This window comes from Siniperca chuatsi, linkage group LG5 (genome assembly GCF_020085105.1).
Source record: "Siniperca chuatsi isolate FFG_IHB_CAS linkage group LG5, ASM2008510v1, whole genome shotgun sequence".
Taxonomy (NCBI): Eukaryota; Metazoa; Chordata; class Actinopteri; order Centrarchiformes; family Sinipercidae; genus Siniperca; species Siniperca chuatsi.
Window position 1 is genome coordinate 837501 of NC_058046.1, and position 21936 is coordinate 859436.

A 21936-nucleotide genomic window follows, 5' to 3' on the forward strand; every position below is an offset into this window, starting at 1 on the left:
CACAGCGACTTCTATAATAAACTCAGCGAAGTGAAAGTAACAATAAAAACTGGGCGAGTCCAGCTGAGTTAAAGTTTAGGAAAGTTAAAATGTGACTTCCTGTCTCACAGAGGAGCCACAGCATGAATGTTAGAGGAGAGACATAAATATTACAGCACATTAGTTAAAGTAGGTGAAGAGAACTGCAGCGTGCGTGTTGTTTCTGAATTAAACATCTATCTGATTCATAATGAAATAGTGATGAATATCACAGCACGCTGCAACAAACCGTAAGAGGACAAAACTACAAATCAACAGCTTCACTGTGTCTCTGCAAAGATCCTGAATGGCAACTGATCATGTTAGCTTTGTCATCAGATTATCATGATTGTCAACTCCCTTTACATCATGCACTGTAACTTCTCAGATAAATGTCAGCATGAACAAATACAGTGGTGTGAAAAAGTGTTTGCCCCCTTCCTGATTTCTTATTTTTTTGCATGTTTGTCACTTAAATGTTTCAGATCATCAAACAAATTTAAATATCAGTCAAAGATAACACAAGTAAACACAAAATGCAGTTTTTAAATGAAGGTTGTTATTATTAAGGGAAAACAAAATACAAACCTACATGGCCCTGTGGGAAAAAGTGATTGCCCCTAAACCTAATAACTGGTTGCTCCACCCTTAGCAGCAACAACTGCAATCAAGCGTTTGTGATAACTTGCAGTGAGTCTTTTACAGCGCTGTGGAGGAGTTTTGGCCCACTCATCTTTGCAGAATTGTTGTAATTCAGCCACATTGGAGGGTTTTCGAGCATGAACTGCCTTTTTAAGGTCACGCCACAGCATCTCAATAGGATTCAGGTCAGGACTTTGACTAGGCCGCTCCAAAGTCTTCATTTTGTTCTTCTTCAGCCATTCAGAGACGCCACAACAACATCCAGAGAACTGCAGGCCTCACTCGCCTCAGTTAAGGTCAGTGTTCATGACTCCACCATAAGAAAGAGACTGGGAAAAAATGGCCTGCATGGCAGAGTTCCAAGACGAAAACCACTGCTGAGCAAAAACAACATTAAGGCTCGTCTCATTTTTGCCAGAAAACATCTTGATGATCCCCAAGACTTTTGGGAAAATACTCTGTGGACTGACGAGACAAAAGTTGAACTTTTTGGAAGGTGTGTGTCCCGTTGCATCTGGCGTAAAAGTAACGCCGCATTTCAGAAAAAGAACATCATACCAACGGTAAAATATGGTGGTGGTAGTGTGATGGTTTGGGGCTGTTTTTTTGCCCAGTCTCTTTCTTATGGCGGAGTCATGAACACTGACCTTAACTGAGGTGAGTGAGGCCTGCAGTTCTTTGGATGTAACCTTCATTTAAAAACTGCATTTTGTGTTTACTTGTGTTATCTTTGCCTAATATTTAAATTTGTTTGATCTGAAACATTTAAGTGTGACAAACATGCAAAAAAAATAAGAAATCAGGAAGGGGGCAAACACTTTTTCACACCACTGTAGATGCCAGGTAACAAACACTGAGGGGGTGGAATTATCCGCACTAATTGCTAATAACTGAATGATAGTCAAGTTCATGTACTCAACATAAAGTGAAACACAGCTACACTCTGGTCCCAGCACAATTAATCAGCGAGTCTTCATAAAACATTTGCTTCTACAGTCTTGGTGATGTAGCGACTACTCACAGGACTAGTTGGTGAACTACAGTAGCTAGCGAGCTAACACGCTAGCCAGCTGGGCTACCGCTAGTCAGTTATTTAGCTTTCTGAGCTTCTTTCAGACATTTTGTTCATTATTGTACATCATTTTGTTCAGTTAAAGGTTACTGAAGAGTAAAAATAAAGCTTTTCATTAGCATGTTAGCTTAGCTCGGTTGCTAACAGGAAAATAAGTGTCCAAGGCTTATTAACAGCTGTATTAGTGTGATGTCCTCCTGTCTCCTAACTGTGAGCAGCAAAGGCTTTTGTTTGTGGTTCACGTTTGATTTAAAGAAGAATAAAGAATGAAGTTAAAATATCTAAGATCAAAGATGGAGCATGCAGTGTTAGCAGCTGCCGGCGGTATGCTTTACTGAGAAGCAGAAGAGGAGGCTGCAAGTGAGGAAGAGGAGGAGGATGAAATACTGCTGTGCTATCTTAGCATTAGTCTCTGGCTATGTTTGTTATCTTGTAAAGTTTACCTACAGCAGCGCTCAACTAAACAGAATAAATACGATTCAGAAGATAGAAATGTTGCTGCGTTGGTCTGTGAGCCGGACTGGCCGGCTGGCTCGCCAGCTGCCCCCGCAGGCGCTTGTGGAGCTTCTCAACTCCGAAAACGTTGGAGCACATTTTCGATTCGCCATCAATTTTCATAAAAGGGCCAATCATCGAAATCTACACAGTTGATTTCTCGGCTGAAAAATTTTTCAGAAGTGAATTAAGTGATGAAATAGCACGAAAATTGTAAAAAAACACTACAATGTGGTGCTGAACCGTCTGCCATTGGACAGTCTGAAGAGACGCAATGCATTGTGGGGCGGTTGAGTATGTGCAAATTTCTTGCGTACGCAAAATCCACATACTAATTTTACTCACTTTGACGTCATATTTAGTATGAAGAGTATGTTAGTATGCGATTCCGAACACAGCCACAGCTAATGAGCTGCGATAGCTTCCTCCATTTTGGACTCTCCAGCTTTCCGTCCACTCAGAGCTCAGCGCTGTCAGGGCGGTTTGCTGTTGTCTGTCCTTTTGTCTGCGGTGAACATCACATATTAACATCCAGATACACACACTTTACAACCCTGACACATTAACAGGTTCAGCCTGAAACAGACAGACAGGAAGTAAAAAGCTTTAGAAAGTTGTGTGTGTGTGTGTGTGTGAGTGTGTGTGTGTGTGTGTGTGTGTGTCTCTGTGTCCGTGTGTGTTAGACGTCAGGATGTAAATTTAATGAGATTAACATTTGGAGCGGATCGAGTGGAGGACTAATGGGACGCTCCGCCGCCACACCGGCTTAACATCAGAGGAAGCTTCCGGAGAGGAAAGTCTCAGCTTGGTTCTCTGCTCTGATCATAGTCTGTATATAAAGATGGACGACGCGTCTCCAGGTTTATGACCTGTACTGCAGCCCGCCACCGGGGGGCGATCGAAATGTTTTGGCTTCACTTTTGGGGAGCTGTCATGTCGTCCATCTTTACATACAGTCTGTGGCTCCGATAAAATCAAACTTTACTGAAACTGAGGCAGGTTTATGACACCAGTCTGGTCACTAACTTATGTTCCTTTATGATGTGGTTAGCTTTAGCCTCAGTCTGTTAGCATGATATCATGATGTGAGACCTGTTAGCTTTAGCCTCAGTCTGTTAGCATGATATCATGATGTGAGACCTGTTAGCTTTAGCCTCAGTCTGTTAGCATGATATCATGTCCTGGGACCTGTGAGACTTTAGCCTCAGTCTGTATCAGCAGACCTGCTAGCTTTATCAGTCATGATATCCTGATGTGACCTGTTAGCTTTAGCCTCAGTCTGTTAGCATGATATCATGATGTGAGACCTGTTAGCTTTAGCCTCAGTCTGTTAGCACGATATCATGTCCTGGGACCTGTTAGCTTTAGCCTCAGTCTGTTAGCATGATCTCATGTGAGACCTGCTTGCTTTAGCCTCAGTCTGTTAGCACGATATCATGACCTGGGACCTGTTAGCTTTAGCCTCAGTCTGTTAGCATGATATCATGTGAGACATGTTAGCTTTAGCCTCAGTCTGTTAGCATGATATCACGTGAGACCTGTTAGCTTTAGCCTTAACAGCTGGCAGAGATGATGCAAAATAAAGCTGATTGGTGTCTGATATCTGAATTTACTGCTCAGTATTGTGAGTGTCTGTTACAGAGGGTGTCTGCCTGATTTAGGTGTTGTAGAGCTACAATAGATTATGTTTTTCAGCTCTGCTGTTGATTAATCAGCTGTGAAGTTTGTGAGGATCAGAGTTCGACAGGTTCCTGATTCCGTTTTCAAACACTGTTTGGTTCTTTGTTCTCCGTCGGCTCTAAAAATAAAACACAGCAGGTCTGAGGTGTATATTTATCACCCAAACTAAATATAATCGAAGTGTTTGTTATACTGTTATGGCTCTTATGCTTTTATACTCACCCTTAGTATAAGCTGCAATCGAACCCGCGTGCGTGCTTCACCCTTAGGTGAGCTACCAGGTGAGCTACCGGGACGCCCCCGATGGTGGAGTTTTAACACTGTTATTAACCTAAAATGAAATTTTATATGTAGATATTAACTAAACTACTTTACTTTCATTCACCTCTTCTCATCATAATATTTCCTTGATTTCATGAAAAATATCAAAAGGTATCTGAATTCCAGACTTTAGTAAAAAAACTAGACAGACAGGTGGGCAGACAGGTGGGCAGACAGGTGGGCAGACAGGTGGGCAGACAGGTGGGCAGTCTGTGATGTGTTTCCGCGCTCCATCAGCCTCCAGACTTGAAGCAAAAAAAAAAAAACAATCATTTGTTGGATGCTTTACTGCCCCCCATTTTTTCTGACTGTCTATAATCTTCTGTGTCTGCATATTTTCTCTGTGCACATTACCCATCAGACTAAAAACAGGAACTATGAAAACCTCGACCAACAGAACTTTGACTTCAGGAGAACACCCAAGGTATAAACTTGCATGGTCAAATGATGCACGCCGCCCAACCAATCTCTGAGCTCGCCCAGTAGTAGCCAAACACTAGTCAGCCCCGCCCACCCAAAGTCCAGCCCAGCTCCAGAGATAGACTCTTATCCTGGTGGCACGTCTTTTCTCCACCATCTCTTTACTTTCTTTTGATTTTTCATGATTCCTGCACACTGGGAATGGGTTTACACTCGCAGGAGAGACGCCCTTCCTCTTCCTCTTCCTCCCCCTCTCCCTCCTCTTCCTCCCCCCCTGAGTTTTTTTTCCATGTGAAGGGTTGCATGCAGCCAGGCTGAGGCTTGGCTCTGTCTGCAGATCTGAGGAAAACCCCCCAACAGGATCCTCTCACTCCTCTGCAACATCAGACCTCCTTTTCTTTTTCTTTTGGGAAATGAACCACTTTCTCCTCCCCCCCCCTCCTCCTGCTCCTGTACTCCCCGCCTCCCTCCTCCTCCTCCTCTTCCTTCTCTCCACTCGAATCTTTTTTTAATTTGCAGTTGCATCAGCGCTCTCTAACATGCACGTCCCTGATTGGTTGGTTGGTTGGAGTCTTGAAAGCGCCTCAGTTTGCATGTGCCACCACACCACGCACAACTTTTTGCCCCTCCTTTGTATTCAAGCTTCGACTTTGAGTTTTCTTTCAGTTCAGCAGAACTTGAACACTTTTTGTTTCCATTTTTTGGCCCCCCTCCTCCCGTGGTAGCGTGGGTGAGAGGGAGCATGGTCGAGGCTGGGGTCATGGGGGCAGGGTGGGAGGGGAGGGGATGCTGACGGTTCAAAGCTAATAATGCGTGTCCTACGATGTGTTCTGTGGTGTTTTGTTCTGCCGTGTTTCTCAATGTCCTACGATGTGACCTGTCGCCCTGCGCTGTCACCTGTCGCCCTGCACGCTGGTCCTCCAGGCGGAGAAGGTGCTGCTGTTCAGCCAGGACACCAACCTGACGTCTCTGCTGCTGGAGGCCAAAGACCTGGAGGCCCGAGTGATCATCCTCTCTGCCAGGTTTGTATAATAATAAGTGTATTTTGGTGGTTACTAGGAAGTTGCGAGGGTGATCTGGATGGTAGCTGCCATGTTATGAGGTGTTTGCTAGGGTGTTGCTATATAGTTGCGAGATAGTTGCAGGATATATGAAGTGGCTGCAACATGTAACAAGGCTGTTGCTAGGGTGTAGGAAAGATGGATCTGCTGGATCAGTATCAACGCAGATACCTAATTAAGCGGATTGGGTATCGGCCAGATGAAGAACGACTTTAATCAGTTCCTCACAGACAGGTTTACAGATTTATAATTTGGGGACAAGAGCATTGGTATTGGTTTGGTACTCAGTATCACGGATACCCTGAGTTTTCTGTCTGTGCTGCAAAGTGGCTGGGATGGTTTCTATGGAGTGGTTGTCACGGTGTTGCTAGGTGGTTGCAAGGGTGATCTGGGTGGTTGCTAGCATGTTGTGAATTGTTTGCAGTAGTGTTGTTATGTGGTTGCTATGGTGCCTTGGGGGATTGTTACGGTGTTATTGGCTGAGTGATTGTCAGGGTGTTGCTAGATGGTTACTAGGGTGTATTATGTGTTCGCCATGCTAATTCTGTGAGATTGTTAGGGTGTATGTAATGGTTACTAGGAGGTACTGTATATTTGCAGCACTGTGTACTGTTGTACTATGAATGAGAAAACTACAGACATCCACAGTAGCTACAGACCTGTTTACCTTCTGTGTGTTTGCAGTGAGGATGAAGCTGCAGCAGTGTATAAAGCCGCCCGTCAGCTCAACATGACTGGCTCTGGTTACGTCTGGCTGGTCGGAGAGAGAGAGATGACCGGCAAAGCTCTGAGTGAAGCTCCAGATGGTACGTCTACCTCTGCTTCCTCTTCCTCACCTCGCTTCTTCCTCACTCTTCTTCCTCACTCCTCCTCTGGAAGTTTCTCTCTGTCTCTCAGCACTGCTTCCATCCAACTGTCAAGATAATTCTGAGCAAAAACTAAAATTCAGGTAAAAGCAGGCGTCTAAAAGTGACGCTGGAGTGAATAAAACAGGCTGCAGAACATGTAGCTTCACCAGGCAGTTAGCAGCGAAGATCCTTTCATATTTGACAGCACACATCGAATCACAAGAGGCAGCAGCAGCTCATCAGAAAACAAACCTGTCACCTGCTGAGAAAAACAGATCAAAGCCTTCAGGCTTCTATTGTTTCTATATTTGTACTGGCAGGTTTAAGGTTTTGAAACTGAACTGAATTCAGACGTATCAGGATGTCACGTCGCTGCACATTTAAAAATTTGCTTCATGCTGACACTGACGCAGCTCACAGTAAACAAGGTCCCTTTGCAATGAGCACAGCTAGAAAATAATTCGGTAATGGGAAGTAAAGAGAAAAACTGGGGGGGGGGGGTTAGTTGCACATAGTCACTCACAGTAATTAAAGAAACTATAAAACTACAAGAGGAAAAGAAACACCGAGTTTTTCTCTGCAAATGTTTAAAAAAAAATCAGATATCACTGATTTTTTAATGTTCAAATTAAAGCTGGAAATAAATATGTGACGATGTGAATATGAGTTGATGTTCATTATGTCAGAATTTATTCAACAGATTTGGTTGCAGTGGTTTTATTATGTGGTTGCCTGGACATTACTAGGTGGTTACCAGGTGTTTTATAGGGTGTTTGGTGTGATTGCTGGGCAATTATGGGGTGGTTTCTATGGTGTTGCCATATGGTGGGTATGGTGCTGTAGGGGGTTGTTAGGGTGTTAATAGGTGGTTGCTAGGGAGTAACTGGATAATTGGTAGGGTGTATGAGGTGTTTTTTATGGCGAGTCTGTGCACCCGCGAGGGTTTACTTTATGGTTGCTAGAATGTGTTTGCAGCAGTCACAGTCGTAATACTGTGAGCACTTGCAGTAGCAGTAGCAGTCGTGTTAGCGGTGGTAGCTGTTCAGTCACTAGAGACCAACTGAGAGAAACGAAAAAGAGGGTTATTATTATTAAAAAGAGTTATTATCTGTGATTTTATTTGTTAGCGTGATGGATTAATGTGTGGTTAATGCTGATGTGATCTTTTCACATCACTGCTGAGCGATTCCAGAGTCTAACTCAGTCTGAATATAAGTAAAACATAGGATTTGAGTAGCAATTCAGTAATTAATCTAAAAAACATTTTTAAAGCATCATTATGGGGTTGCTATGGCATTAGTAGTGTTCTTAGGTGATTACTGAGGTGTTGCTCGTGTGGGTGCTGGCTCCATCCAAAAAACAACCTCAGGTGAGTGTAAAGACCACTGCAACACTAAGTAAAATGTATAAAATGTTGCCACTCTTCATCTTCATCAGGACTACAAAATAATTGGATGGAAACATGGCTGCTCTCTCTACCTCTCTCTCTTTTCTCTCTGGTAGTGCTGTAGACCTCTGATGAAGGAAGCTAATCCTCATCACAGTCAGTTAGCTTCTCAGCGTCCTGGTGTGTTTCTCTCTCTGGTTTCTTCTGACTGCTGGTTGAACGTTTAAACATCCCAAAAAAAAAACCCCCCCAAAAAAAACCCTACAACATGTTTAAAGGTTCCTAACCACTGTTTTATTTTCTGGCTCATTGTAACTGTGTGGCTTTAAATGTGTCTAACATCTTTTTGTTTGTTTCATCTTCTATAGTGTGTGTCGTCCGCCCGCCCGTCTGCCCGTTCTCACAGTAGACAAGCCAATAACATGTGCTGCTATGGGGGTGGGGGTGGGGGGGGTGGGGGCTTTAAGCTTTATTCAGATTCGGTGGGTTGGGGGTTAATAAACAGCTAGTGTCGCTGCCGATACCGTGACGTGTGTCTGAACAAACACTGGTAAGATGCCGCCGCTGCTTCCTGTTTCCTGCTTGATGCTTTGCCCTTTGCCATTGGTCAATAGAGGCCCCGCCCACTGCAACATGGAGCCCGCCCTGCCAGGGAGGGGGCGGGGTTTATTGAGTCAGCCGATTACTCAGTCAGCCAGATGACTACGTGATGTAAACAGTTCTACACTATACGGTATACTATACAGTAAGTATGTGGACAGCCCTCTGCTTTTGATCAGCGTCTGTTTTTCCTGGTTTGGGCTAGCTATTCCCGAAGAAGGTAATCTTTGACGACAGTGCCCCCGTGTGGAGAAATTATTATCATGCAAAGAACAATGAAATCTGAGCAAACGAAAATCTATTCTGTGCTCAATAAATCTATATTTATTGTAAAATGTTAGATTTTTATTATGTATATTTAATCATTTCTGATTGGAAGTTTTGTCTCGAATCAAATTTCTGGTGGGATTATAGAGAAGTAGCGACTGATAGGTGTCCCAAGGCGTGCGAGAGGTTATATGTGATGCATGTGTGGATAATTGCAAACACACAAATAGATTTATCGAGCACAGAATAGCTTTTTGTTTGCTCAAATGAAATGATTCCTCGTGTGATGATGATATTTAATGTCATAGATTGTATCGTAAGGTTCTGGTAGAGTTCTACTTTTCCGAACTGAAACTAAACCTTCTTCCTGTACATGTTGAACATTTCGTCGGCCTCCCTGGCTGCTGGGTAATCGGCTCCCCGCTCTGTTGCTGCGGCTTTTTGTTTCAGAAAACATCCTCACCAGCCAGCTGCTGCACTCTTAAAAATGATGTGTTATTTTTCTACACATCCCCGTCTCTCCCGAACTCCAGATGTGTCCAAAAATCATCCATCATGTTCTTAAAAGTGTAGCAAGACTGCACTCTGAAAATATCCCTCAGCTGTTTTGTGTCTGCTGGAGAAGTTTGAGGTTTCTTTTTAGGGAAACTGTTTTAGATTCAAACCTTTTTACTCCGACATTAACCTGATTTGAGTCTTAACATTCATATTTCTGTTTCGTCTCTTGTCCAGAGAGACGACAACAACCCGTGAGGAGATCATGTTTCGGGGCTGCAGCACCCTGAAAATATTCCTAAAATAGGAGAATTGATCTTTGATTTGAAGTCAGATTTCCATAAAAAATCCTGATCTTCTTGCGTGTGAAAAAACACCGGACATAAACTCAAATGATTCTAACTGTCTGTGTAGCTGCGAGAGTCCACTTTGCTTTTTTTATTATTTATTCTACAGACTATATGTCGACACCGTGTGAACCGCATGTACGTACGTATACGTGAGGACACGTCCACGTGACACAACGTTGTTTAAACAACATCCAGCAGTTCTAGAGTAAATCTGGCCCTTAAGTGTCCCCGTAAGCAAACAGTCAGAAAGACTAGAAAGGCGCTAAAGTACAGTTCATTTACCATTAACCAACACTGCTAGAGCTCGGAGACTCCGTTCCTGACCAGTTTTACGAAAACAAAATGAAATAAGATAAAGAAGGGCACAGTTTTGTCTCGGACTTGGTGTTCTTGATTTCTCACTATGACAGTATTACTTGCAGGTGTACTCAGGTATTTATTATCTATATGGCTGGTTGCTACTCTTAAAAACATGCAAATTCATGCAAAGACCAGGTGGACTGCGGCTCCAGAAGACTTAAGGTACTAAGGCGAGAATGGTTAGACCACAACCTTCAACCTTCCCGAACTTGTTTACAGGTTTTTAAAGGTTTTTCTAGGTTGGATGCAGGGGATGAACAGAATAACGTGAACACCTGTAGCTGAACTATAATGCAACCCAATACAACAACCACTCAAGCCTCACAGATTTACCACCAAGTGTGTCAACAAGCACTGAAATCGTCTGAGGCAGTTTCTGCTGCAGGGCTGTTGTGTTGGATTCCATTAGACCGTACAAGCGTTCCTGTTATTGCGTCCAACCCCTGCGTCCGTACAGTTGGACAGGAAGTTGTCGAAACGATTCCCTAAAAAGAAACCAATGAAGCAGTACTGTGACATCATGGATTTTGATGTTTTTCTTCACCAGACACTTGTCACATTATGAGGAAAAGGTTTCTGCATTTGGTGCTTCAGCTAGCTGAACAACAGTCTGCTAACACTGTTAGCATTCCTCATTAAAAGTAATCAGCTCTGCTCCAGTGGGACACATTCATTTTAATTAGAAAAGCTGGTGGGCTGTAACCATTAGCTTTTAATTAGATAACCAGCTCTGCCCATTAGTTTCTTTTAGGAAGGTTAGCTGATTGTACCCATGTGTTTTTGTGATTAAGGAAGTGGGACGTCGTGTCAGTTTATTTTAATCAGGATGCTACAGTGCTCATTTGTTTTAGTTAAGAGCTGTAACAGTAGTTTCAGGGAGGAAAGTTAACTCACTGAATGGCTGAAGGGAGAAATATTAGCTTAATGTACCGTTTAGTTTCAGGGAGGGATGTTAGCTTCACGTACACAGTATAGTTCCCTGGAAGAGGTGTGATTAGCCCACCAAACTGAAAGGTTCATTTCATGTAAAAACCCTGTAACCGTATGAGTCTGGAGATTATTGAGTTTTAATTTAATGTCGAAAATGTTTATGTTTACATTAAGTTTAGAGATTACAGGTTTGGTGTGGGTAAAGTTATATATTCATCTCAGCCCAACAGAGCTTCATAAAAACCCCTCAGTGAGAAATGTTAGCTAGCTGTTCTCTATTTCATGTATGAATATTATCCCAGTCTACTCAGTAAATCCAGAAAAGGAAGTTAGCTTGTTGGACCCGGTAGTTTCAGGGAACACAGCTAACTTTACTTTGGGAGTAGCCTACTAGCTAGCTAGTAGCTTCAGTAGGGAATTTTAGCTATCTGTCTCCAGTGTGTTGTTGGGGAGTCTTAACAGGCCGTTCCCTGTTTCAAAAGGAAAAGTTAACTAGCTGTTCTTTTCCCAGTAGTTTCAGGGAGGACAGTTAGGTAGCTGTACTTCAGGATGAAATGTTAGCTGGCTGCGGTATTGATAAGAAAATTTAGCTAGTTGTTCTGTTCCCAGTGGTTTTGATGGGAGGTGTTGACAGTGCTAGCTAGCTGTTCCCAGTAGTTTTGGTTGGAAGTAGCTGGTCCATTCCAAGTACTTTCATGGAGGAAAGTTAGCAAGCTATTCTCTGTGGTTTCAGTGGGAAATGTTCGCTATCTGCTCCCAGTGGTTTCAGTGGGGAATGCTAACAGTGTTAGCTAGCTGTTCACTGTTGTAGAGGGACATTTTAGCTAGCTTGTCACTGTAGTTTCAGAAGGAAATTTTAGCTAGCTGTTCCCCATTGTTTTTGTGGGCAATACCAACAGCACCAGCTAGCTGTTCACAGTGTTTTCAGAAGTAAACGTTAGCAAGTTTCCCAGTAGTTTTTTTGGGGGGAATGCTAACAGTGTTAGCCAGCTGTTGTCAGTCAGCTGGAGGACAGATGTAGACACTTTTCGTTGCAGTGTGACGAGTTTCTGCCGAAGGAAAACACCAGACAAAGTTCATAACGTCTCAGTGAGGCTTTTTCTGTCCTGAGAGACAAACGGCTGTGATTCTCAGAGTGAACTCCCAGCATGCAGTTTGGTATTAATGAACACTGACCTGACGCCTGAAGCCCTGAGTGTGTGTGTGTGTGTGTTTGAATTATACTGAAGTACCCTTTTAATTACATCTGTAAAATTAATTTAAAGTGTGTGTGAGAGTTTTTAATTAACATGTCTGAATGAATGAGGGCAGTTTTGAGTCTGCGGCCTCTTTAGCTTCCTGCTGTGTGTGTAACCTCTCTCTGCTGTGTGTGTGTGTGTGTGTGTGTGTGTGTGTGTGTGTGTTATGTGTGTTGCAGGCCTGCTGGGCCTCCAGCTGATTAACGGTAAAAACGAGTCGGCTCACATCGCGGACGCCGTGGCCGTGGTGGCGCAGTCTCTGCAGGAGCTGTTTGAGAAGGAGAACATCACGGAGCCTCCGCGGGGCTGCGTCGGAAACACCAACATCTGGAGGACCGGACCACTCTTCAAACGGTCAGTACCTCCGCCGACCGAGCCTACAGGTCAGAGGTCAGCCTGGGTCAGTGCTGATGATGTAACTACAGGACAGATTTAAACTCAGCCAGTGTCTTCTTCTTCTTGTAAAAACAGTTAATCTGCCAGTGAAACAGCACGTGGAGCATCTGTAAGGTCACGTATTTCTGGGTTAAATGAAAAATGCGTGCTGAGTATAATCTCTAGAGGGATTTGATGTGATTGCTTGTGGCTTAGTGAGCTGTTTGGTCTGTTTAGGCTTTTGTTTTTAAGTATTTTGATTCAGTAGAAGTAGAGAGGTGACATGCAACAAAGGACACGAACAGGCAATTCTTTTGGAAATATAAATCAAGTTTTTGCCAACTGATATCCAAACACGTGGATCTCAGACCAGGCAAAGTGGGCTTCTGCCCCGCGTCCCCAAAAGCCCCAGGTTCACTATATGGCAATTAGTTAGTGGTAATGAGATTTATTGTAACTGGGCGTGTTGCATTACTATGACAACAGACAACCAGGAGGCGTCATCACCAGTCTTACTGCATAATTAATAGGGTTGATAATGTTCATTGCTCATTTCGGTGGATTTGTTCCGTTAAAAATGTAGTTAATGTCAATTTTTTTATGTGGTGAAACATTCTGAAAAATGTACAGTGAAAAATGGAAATGAACAAATCTTGCGGCGCTGATGTGATATTTGAGCAGAGGACGCACTGCACAGAGAGGGGGAGGGACGGGGGTTAAGAGGGGCCAGCAGCTCAGGTTGATCCATACCTGTCGCTCTGCTAGCCGCTATGACCCACAAGCTAATGAGGTCAAGTGCAGGTTTATATGATGGGAGGGGGGGTTAGGTGTTCGGATCAAATCACATTGGATAATGTTCTGTATCAACCCCGTGGTGAAGGATGAGTCATCAGTAATATTTAACATTTTACAGGAAGAGAAGCGCGAAGGGACAGGGACACAAACTATCTGATTATTATTTTATTGGATCCTCTGAGTTTCTCATGAAATGCTACAATGCTACGCTAATTTTTTCAGTTCAATTCAGAGTGTTGGACCAGCATCGGTTCACGCCCCCAGGCTCTGACCTCACAGGACTGGGTTTGTAGGACTGAGAAGACTCACTGCTGTCCAGTGAAATCCTCGTATCTCCACAGAGTTTTGTGGAACCAAACGTTGCGTGACGGCTGTGCTTCACCAGTTTATCCAGTTTGGGTTTCTGAGACTGCTTCTGATCCTCACGACGGACTCGTTTCAGAGTCAGAGACGCTTCACTGATGCGATCTGGATTCAGCTTCAAGTTAGTCTGACACAACTGGGATAATAAACCTCTCTGTCACTCCTCCTCTCCTCTCTGTGACCTATATAGACCATCAAGTCCAATTAAATCAGTTTTATTTATGTGGTCCAGTTTCACAGACAGTCTCAGTGTCTCTACAGTCCCACAGCAGCAGCATCACGTGACCTGTTGGTACTTCGAGTCGCGTATCCTCGTCTTTAAATTCAGAAACAAAGCCAGATTTACACTGAGCTGACCCTGACTCTGCTGCTCTCTGATTGGCTCCTCAGGGTGCTGATGTCATCCAAGTACCCCGATGGCCTGACGGGACGGATCGAGTTTAACGATGACGGCGACAGACGCTTCGCCACCTACAGCATCCTGAACTACCAACAGAAACCAGGTCGCCTTGTCCAGGTCGGAGTCTTCAACGGATCACAGGTACAGTGTAGTTACACACCTGGTTTCACGTGGTTACACACCTGGTTACACACCTGGTCACACACCTGGTTTCACCTGGTCACACACCTGGTTACACACCTGGTCACACACCTGGTTTCACCTGGTCACACACCTGGTCACAGCTGGTTTGAGGGGTAATTCCACTGATGTGCCCCATAAATAGCAGTTTCCTGGTGCTGGTCTGTCCTGGTTAGTCTGTGAAAACAGTTAGAAAACAGTGGCTGTTCATCCGGCTGGGAGGCTCTAATTAGAAACACTATCCAGCTGCATTATGGGAAATGTAGGATCCATGGTTTCTGGACTGAAAGTCAGGATATCTCCACCTCTGCTGCTCAGATTTGGGCTGTTCTGTTTTTAATCTGTCTCTCACAACAACAACTGCTTTATGTTAGCGACTCACTGAAGCATCACTCAGTGGTTCGGTTTGTTCTGCAGCATCTTCAGCCAGCAGAGGACATCATCTTAGTCTCCTGCCTTTTTAACTATTAATGTGCAGATGCAGTATTGATGCTGTCATTTAGTCGGCTTGTCACAGTGAGACCTGCCTGGAACATCTTAACATCCTGTGTGTGTTTCAGGTTGTGATGAACCCTCAGAGGAAGATCATCTGGCCTGGAGGAGAGACAGAGAAACCAGTTGGATACCAGATGTCGACTAAACTGAAGGTACTGCTGCTACGACTCTTAATGTTTCTACTAAAACACCTGTAAAGGTGTGTTCAGTGAATTTCAGGCAGGCAGCACAATTCCATATCAACGCAAACATGTGAGTGGGTTTATCTCTGAGTTTTATGACTGCACTCACAAGAACCTGGAACTGGACTCTGAGAGAAATCAAGACCTGTGTCACATGAGACCTTTTGCAGGACCTGGCCTAAAGCTCTGCAGCAGCATTATGGACCAAACGATCCAGGTTTGTTCTGCGGAGGCAGGTGAAGGCCTGAGTTTAGTTTCTCAGCTGGAAAAAACAGGAACGAATCAAACTGTTGACATGTTGGTCCAGAGTCAGAACCTGGTCCATACTGACACCTGGACTTCGTATGGAGGATTTAACAGAAAAGGAAAGAGAACCGAGACCTTCTGTTACCTTTGAGACAAGACTGGGGGGAGCAGAAATAAGAAATTGGAAGTTTAGTTGCATTTCAAGGCTTAAATGAGATGTATAACTGAACATCATGTGTGCAGATAGGACACGTGTCTTATTATCTGTCCAAAGGGGGGGCATATACAAGGCAAACAGAAGAGGACCCAGGACTGAACCTTGGGGAACACCACAAGACTCAACAGCAACTATAACTATAACAATAACTTAAATTTATCTTTGACTAAACCTTCGCAGAACACAACATTAAGACATTAAACACCAACATGTAAAACAACATACAGAACGTACAGAGAGGAGAGGAAACAGAGAGGGCTGGAGTTCAGAGACAAACACACAGAAACGCTGTCAGTAGCTAGCTAACAGCTAACGTCTGTAAACACAGACTGCACAAACGGTCAGATATCTGCAAACAGTGAAAGGTGAAAATTTGCTGAACTTACCGTTATAGTTACTGCTGCTGCTACACGTGTGTGTGTGTGTGTGTGTGTGTGTGTGTGTGTGTGTGTGTGTGTGTGTGTGTGTGTGTGTGTGTTCAGATTGTGACGATCCATCAGGAGCCGTTTGTTTACGTGAAGCCAACAAAGACTGACGGGACGTGTAAAGAGGAGTACACCGTCAACGGCGTCTTAATCAAGAAGGTGATCTGTACCGGACCCAACGGGACCATCCCAGGTACACACACACACACACACATTTGAACTGTCTATACTTATGAGGACATGTACTCCCTAATTGTAGCCCCTGACTACACTAATAACTTTATTATAACATTAAATATGGATGAAAAAATAAACTAAAGTTGGTAAACAAACATCTGTAGTTATTATTGATGAAGAGTTTAACACTCTGTGTGGGTGTGGTTTGATCAGATTTGACTGACTTTGATGATTGGCGCATGGAAATAGGTGACATCACCTTTTTCTAATGGAAGCCCGCCCACAGAAATCTCTCTCTCGTGTGAAATAATCCAGTAAGTTTTCAGGACCTTTAACGTTTTAGTCTGAAGAAGTGAGGTCCTCACCCCCAAACTGGTCCTCACAGAAATACAAAGACAAGACGTACACACCACTTCTGTACAGTTACACACTTTGTGTGTGTGTGTGTGTGTGTGTGTGTGTGTGTCTGCAGGTCAGCCCACCGTCCCTCAGTGTTGCTATGGTTTCTGCATCGACCTGCTCATCAAGCTGGCGATGAGCATGAACTTCACCTACGAGGTTCACCTGGTGGCTGATGGGAAATTTGGCACGCAGGAGCGAGTAAGTGTTTCTGTGTGTGTGTGTGTGTGTGTGTGTGTGTGTGTGTGTTCACATTTCCTGTTTCAGGTTGATTTCATCACTAAAATCTCTCTAAACACATATTTTTCACCCTGGGTTTTGCCTCTCAGGCAGCATGCAGGTTGTTGTGGCTGTTTGCAGCCTGAGAGGAAGACCTGCATGCTCCCCCACATGTTTACTATTAAACATAATTTAATCTATGTTGGTATTTACAATTAATATTCTCCTAAAAAGCACGAGAACTGAACATCAGTCAGAGAAAAGACAGTAAAGCACAGCTCTTTTTAGTAAAGATGGAAATAAACAACATTGATCATAAAGTATCAGGTCTGTCAGGGAAACTAAATGTTGAAATTTAAAAATGATTTTGGTCTGGAATCAGTAATAGAGACACTAAGGCAAGAAACTATTTAAAGCAACACAACAACGTGACGTAAAGATCCCTGCAGTCTGAAAAAGGCTGAAGCTGCGGCTGACTGTCGACACACATCCTGTTTGATCAAACTGATGCCGGTGTGGCTTCTGATCGTTCACTGTTCTTTTTGTTCAATGTATTATTTTTAAACATTGCTTTAAACGTACTAAATGTGCTACGTGTTTTCAGTTCCTCACTACAGCTGTTCCATAAAATCCCCCCTTTAACTGAAAGGTAATAACTGATTTTTAACTTGATACGTGATTTGAGCCGTTTTAAAGGCGACCAAATATACATTTTAGATGTGATTACATGGTTAGTGCATTAATAATAAAGTATGGAAAGCACCAGTTTCATCATTAAAAAATAAATATAATATGTTTTTGTTTCCCACGTGGTTTTCCATCGTCTGAGCTTCGACTGCAGCTCTTTTACTGACTGCGTCCTCTTCTTCTGCGATGCTTTAAAGGCAGCATGGCCAGAGGAGCGCATTAATTAATGTTCGTTTTAAAGATTACATTAAACTCATTTAAAATATTGAAAGTCTTTTTAGCTTTTTTGTTCTTCAGGTCTTTGATCGTGGTGCCAGAGTGTTTGAGCTCAACAATAAAAACAGTGACAGCAGGTTTGGATTCAGCAGCAGCTGAATTATGTCGTAAACATTCACTTCCTCCCCGCTGACCACAAGATACGACATCATGTTCCTGTTGATGAAGCTGCATATCTCGCCAAAATAAACCAAACAGCAGTATGGACGGCTCTCATATTCAGTCGGGGATGGAAACAAACATCATTCCCATTTTCTTTTGATGCTTTTTCTGGAAAGTTGGTTGAAACTTGGCTCCTGATGATGTCGCTGGGACTCTCTCGCTCTGACCTGTTTACTGATTCAACACCAGCACGTCGCCGAGGCGTGTTGCCATGACAACCACCGCTCTGTCCCTGACTGTGACCTTGTTGAGGCTGAGAGACGTTTAGTCATCGCTCTCTCTGCTGCTCTGTTAGCTACGCTCTCTCCTCGCAGCTCCTCCATCACCTCCTCTCCTCCTTTTATATTCCCTCCAGTCTGTCTGCTGTCTGTCTCTAATGCTTCCTCCTCCTCCTCCTCCTCCTCCTGCTGCTTTCTTCTGTCTCTCTTTACAGATTTATACTTTGTTGATGAAATCAAATCACTCACAGATGAACGATCAGTGTATCAGTACTTGCTTCTAAAAGCAGACTGGTCGTTACAATAAGAAGACATGAATTATCAGCTGTCAAACACTGAATCTCTTTAATGTCTCTGGCTGTGTTAGTGTTCGTTCCCCAACACTGTGAACAGATTTAATGTTCAGAAACAACTAACAAAACAAACCAAGCTGAATTTCAGTTCCATGTATGAATAGTTTCTGTTGTGAAACGGTCAAAAGTGACAATGAACTTCAACTGCAGCAAGAAAGTTCTCTTCATATTTTGCATTTGACATTTTTACTCGATTATTTTTTGTCAAACGTCTGTCTGTCATATTCGTCACTGTTGATTTGCTGTGTGGATAAATCTGCATCCTGATCAGTTATTGTTCCTTCATAAATCTGATTGATTCCACTTCAGATGCACTCCACGTTCTTTGTGGGCAATGTTGCAAAGCAAATGGTGATGACTTTAATGAATGAATGAATCAGGTATTTAATTCACTGGATGAAAATGTACTGTATTACCAAATATATTGATATTGTGATATATGCACAATCCATTATTGCCCCCTCCTACTTCAACACCTTCATGACACTGAAGTCAGTGTTGCGCAGGACGCTGGAGGTTCATGTGTTTATGCTGCGGTGATATCAGGCTTCTGTGACCTCCTCTCTCCTCCTGCAGGTGAACAACAGTAATAAGAAGGAGTGGAACGGGATGATGGGGGAGCTGTTGGGAGGTCTGGCCGACATGATCGTCGCTCCCCTCACCATCAACAACGAGCGCGCTCAGTACATCGAGTTCTCCAAACCCTTCAAATACCAGGGGCTCACCATTCTCGTCAAGAAGGTGAGCCGACTCTTCTTCTCTGTCTCTGGTTCTGCTTCAGTTCCCTTTCAGTCGACCACACCTGTAGTGTGGGATATCACGCCCCGCGTGGCCTGACTGAAGATGCCTCTATTCACGCCTTCAAGGCAGATGACCTGTGGTGACGTATGTGAGGCCCCGCCTGCACATAAATACATTGGTCATCACAGTCACCCCCCCAGTTCTTACGCTCTTACTCATCAGAGTCCGACGGCGAAGTCCCCGCTGGTAACTGGGCTGACCACATGGAGTATGTTGAGGGGTTAGCCGAGTCGGAGGGTGCTAGCCAGCCGCAGCTTGAGCTGGCCACTCACCATGATGACGATGACGTGCCGGACATCGGCTTGGACGTGCGTGCTTTATCGGAGGACGAACAAGTGGCTTTATTGTCGGGCCAGTACACTGCCGCTACTGCGTCAGTTGGCCAGGACGATACACCCTTTTTCTCACTGGAGGTGGAGTGGCCCTCTCCAGAAACCGTCGCGGTTCGCTGGATTTTTCCTTCCCCCTGAGCTGACAATGGTCAAACACCGCCTGCCCATGTTCCCAGACTTTGTCTCGGAGTTAACCTCAAAATGGCGTATACCTCTGTCTACCGGCATCAAAGTGCCCGGCTATGGACAGTATTTGGATCTGGATCGTTCCTGTCATTCAGAGAGGAACGATCTAGTGGCCTAGTCAAAGTCCTGACCTGAATCCTATTGAGATGCTGTGGCGTGACCTTAAAAAGGCAGTTCATGCTCGAAAACCCTCCAATGTGGCTGAATTACAACAATTCTGCAAAGATGAGTGGGCCGAAACTCCTCCACAGCGCTGTGAAAGACTCACTGCAAGTTATCGCAAACGCTTGACTGCAGTTGTTGCTGCTAAGGGTGGAGCAACCAGTTATTAGGTTTAGGGGGCAATCACTTTTTCACACAGGGCCATGTAGGTTTGCATTTTGTTTTCCCTTAATAATAACAATCTTCATTTAAAAACTGCATTTTGTGTTTACTTGTGTTATCTTTGACTAATATTTAAATTAGTTTGATGATCTGAAACATTTAAGTGTGACAAACATGCAAAAAAATAAGAAATCAGGAAGGGGGCAAACACTTTTTCACACTGCTGTAAATGTCATAGCATTTCCACTGTTCTCGTCTCTTCGGGCTCAGCTCAGGAGGTGACACTAAATCCTCTTTCAGGTACTTTCAGTGGGTTGAGGCCGTGCTGTCTATCGTGATTGGTCAATCAGATGTGACGTCACATCACAACAAACACAACATCATCAAGCACCATTTTACTGCTGCTTCTGTGTGGAGCAGGACAACCAGTCCTTTAAAGATGACAAAGATGTTCAGGCCTCAGTATTGTTTGTAGAGAGGAGGCCGTTTCAGACAGATCATTCGGTGGTTGAACTGATCAGGGATCAGATTGGATTTGATCGTATGTGTAGAAATGGCTTGTTGCTTTAACGAGAACAAACGGAGTCATTTCAGAGTGTTTTTGTGAAACTTTAGCTGCTGCTGTTGCATGGACAGAGGAGACAGACTGTGGAGGTATCAAGATATTAAGATGTGGATGTTTCCACACACTGCTGACTGACACAGTTACGCTGTGGGAGGAGGAAAGATTACAGATGTGTCTTCGAGAGACGGATGCATGAATGAGTCTCAAACCTCCTCCAGAGGCGGTTTGAATGATTTGAATGCTTCTTAGATGCATTTAGACTGAACTGATGAGAGATCACATATCTGATCCACACAAGACGAATGAAGTGACTCAGTGTGAATCATCGACTCACAAGTTCCTTAAAGTTCAGGTTCTGAGAAGGATCAGGTTACAGGTACAGATAACTTCCTCCAATGGAAGGTTTAAAACACAGTTTGGTGCACAGCGAGGAGAAAGAGTCCATTATTCTCAGTGCGATGGAGTTAACAGACCTGATGTGACCGTCTGCACCTCCTCACAGCTTCACAGTGGGTTCAGTCTGTCATGCTGCTCTGAAGGATATTTTGGGATATTTTAGGTCAGACTGACCCAGTTCACAGCCAGCGATCGGCTCCACAGCAGCAGCAGGAAGCAGGTCGATAGTTTCCATCCACCCTCTGGCGGCGTCGCACCACCTCAACACGTCTGATCCAGGGTCAGATCTGGAGCCTCCGCTGATCAGGACTTCATGGTGTTTTTGAAGCTCCACTGTTATTCTGGATCAAATGAAAAGGATAAATTCCCTCTGACTGGAGCAGTGAGCAGCTATTCTTCAGCCACAGATACTCACTCTGCTGTACCTCTCACCAACATACACTAACACTGCTTTCATTGACAGATCTTAGATCAGTGGGTGAAGGCTGTAAAGTCTGCACAGTTTCGGGGTTTTGGGGGGGGGTTATGTTTATTTAAGAGATTTTTGATTAACGTTTTTCGGTCTACAGGGCAGCGTTACTGGATTTCTCCTGGAACTGGGACCACAACCAACTGATAATTTAAAAAAGTGACTCTAACTTAATTAAAAAAGTGGATTAGTGATGCAAAAAGCATTTTAAGGCTCAGCCACAGCTGATGCATCCTGATCCGCTCAGCTCATTAGTGTTGTACATGATGATGATGATGATGATGATGATGTGTTTGTGTTCAAACTGTGTGTGTGTTTAGGAAATCCCTCGCAGCACTCTGGATTCATTCATGCAGCCGTTCCAGAGCACACTGTGGCTGTTAGTCGGTCTGTCGGTCCACGTGGTGGCAGTGATGCTTTACCTATTAGACCGGTTCAGGTAACCACATGACACAAGATCATACAGCGACGACACGATACTACACAGTACAATGTAATACAGTATGTTAC

The 21936-nt window shown here is 43.9% G+C and overlaps 1 protein-coding gene across 4 annotated transcripts in view; it reads left to right on the top strand.

Annotated features, from left to right (window-relative positions):
• Positions 1 to 21936, top strand: part of grin1b (glutamate receptor, ionotropic, N-methyl D-aspartate 1b) — a 70819-nt gene that overhangs the window by 23598 nt on the left and 25285 nt on the right. For 3 of the 4 annotated variants that reach the window (XM_044197410.1, XM_044197408.1, XM_044197411.1), the window contains exons 5-14: positions 4590 to 4652; positions 5573 to 5670; positions 6394 to 6515; positions 12364 to 12538; positions 14108 to 14258; positions 14858 to 14944; positions 15920 to 16055; positions 16512 to 16639; positions 18930 to 19094; positions 21747 to 21865. In XM_044197410.1, the coding sequence (XP_044053345.1) occupies positions 4590 to 4652; positions 5573 to 5670; positions 6394 to 6515; positions 12364 to 12538; positions 14108 to 14258; positions 14858 to 14944; positions 15920 to 16055; positions 16512 to 16639; positions 18930 to 19094; positions 21747 to 21865 (1244 nt within the window). The remainder of the gene's footprint in view (positions 1 to 4589; positions 4653 to 5572; positions 5671 to 6393; positions 6516 to 12363; positions 12539 to 14107; positions 14259 to 14857; positions 14945 to 15919; positions 16056 to 16511; positions 16640 to 18929; positions 19095 to 21746; positions 21866 to 21936) is intronic. The other variant, XM_044197409.1, reaches the window with a different exon arrangement.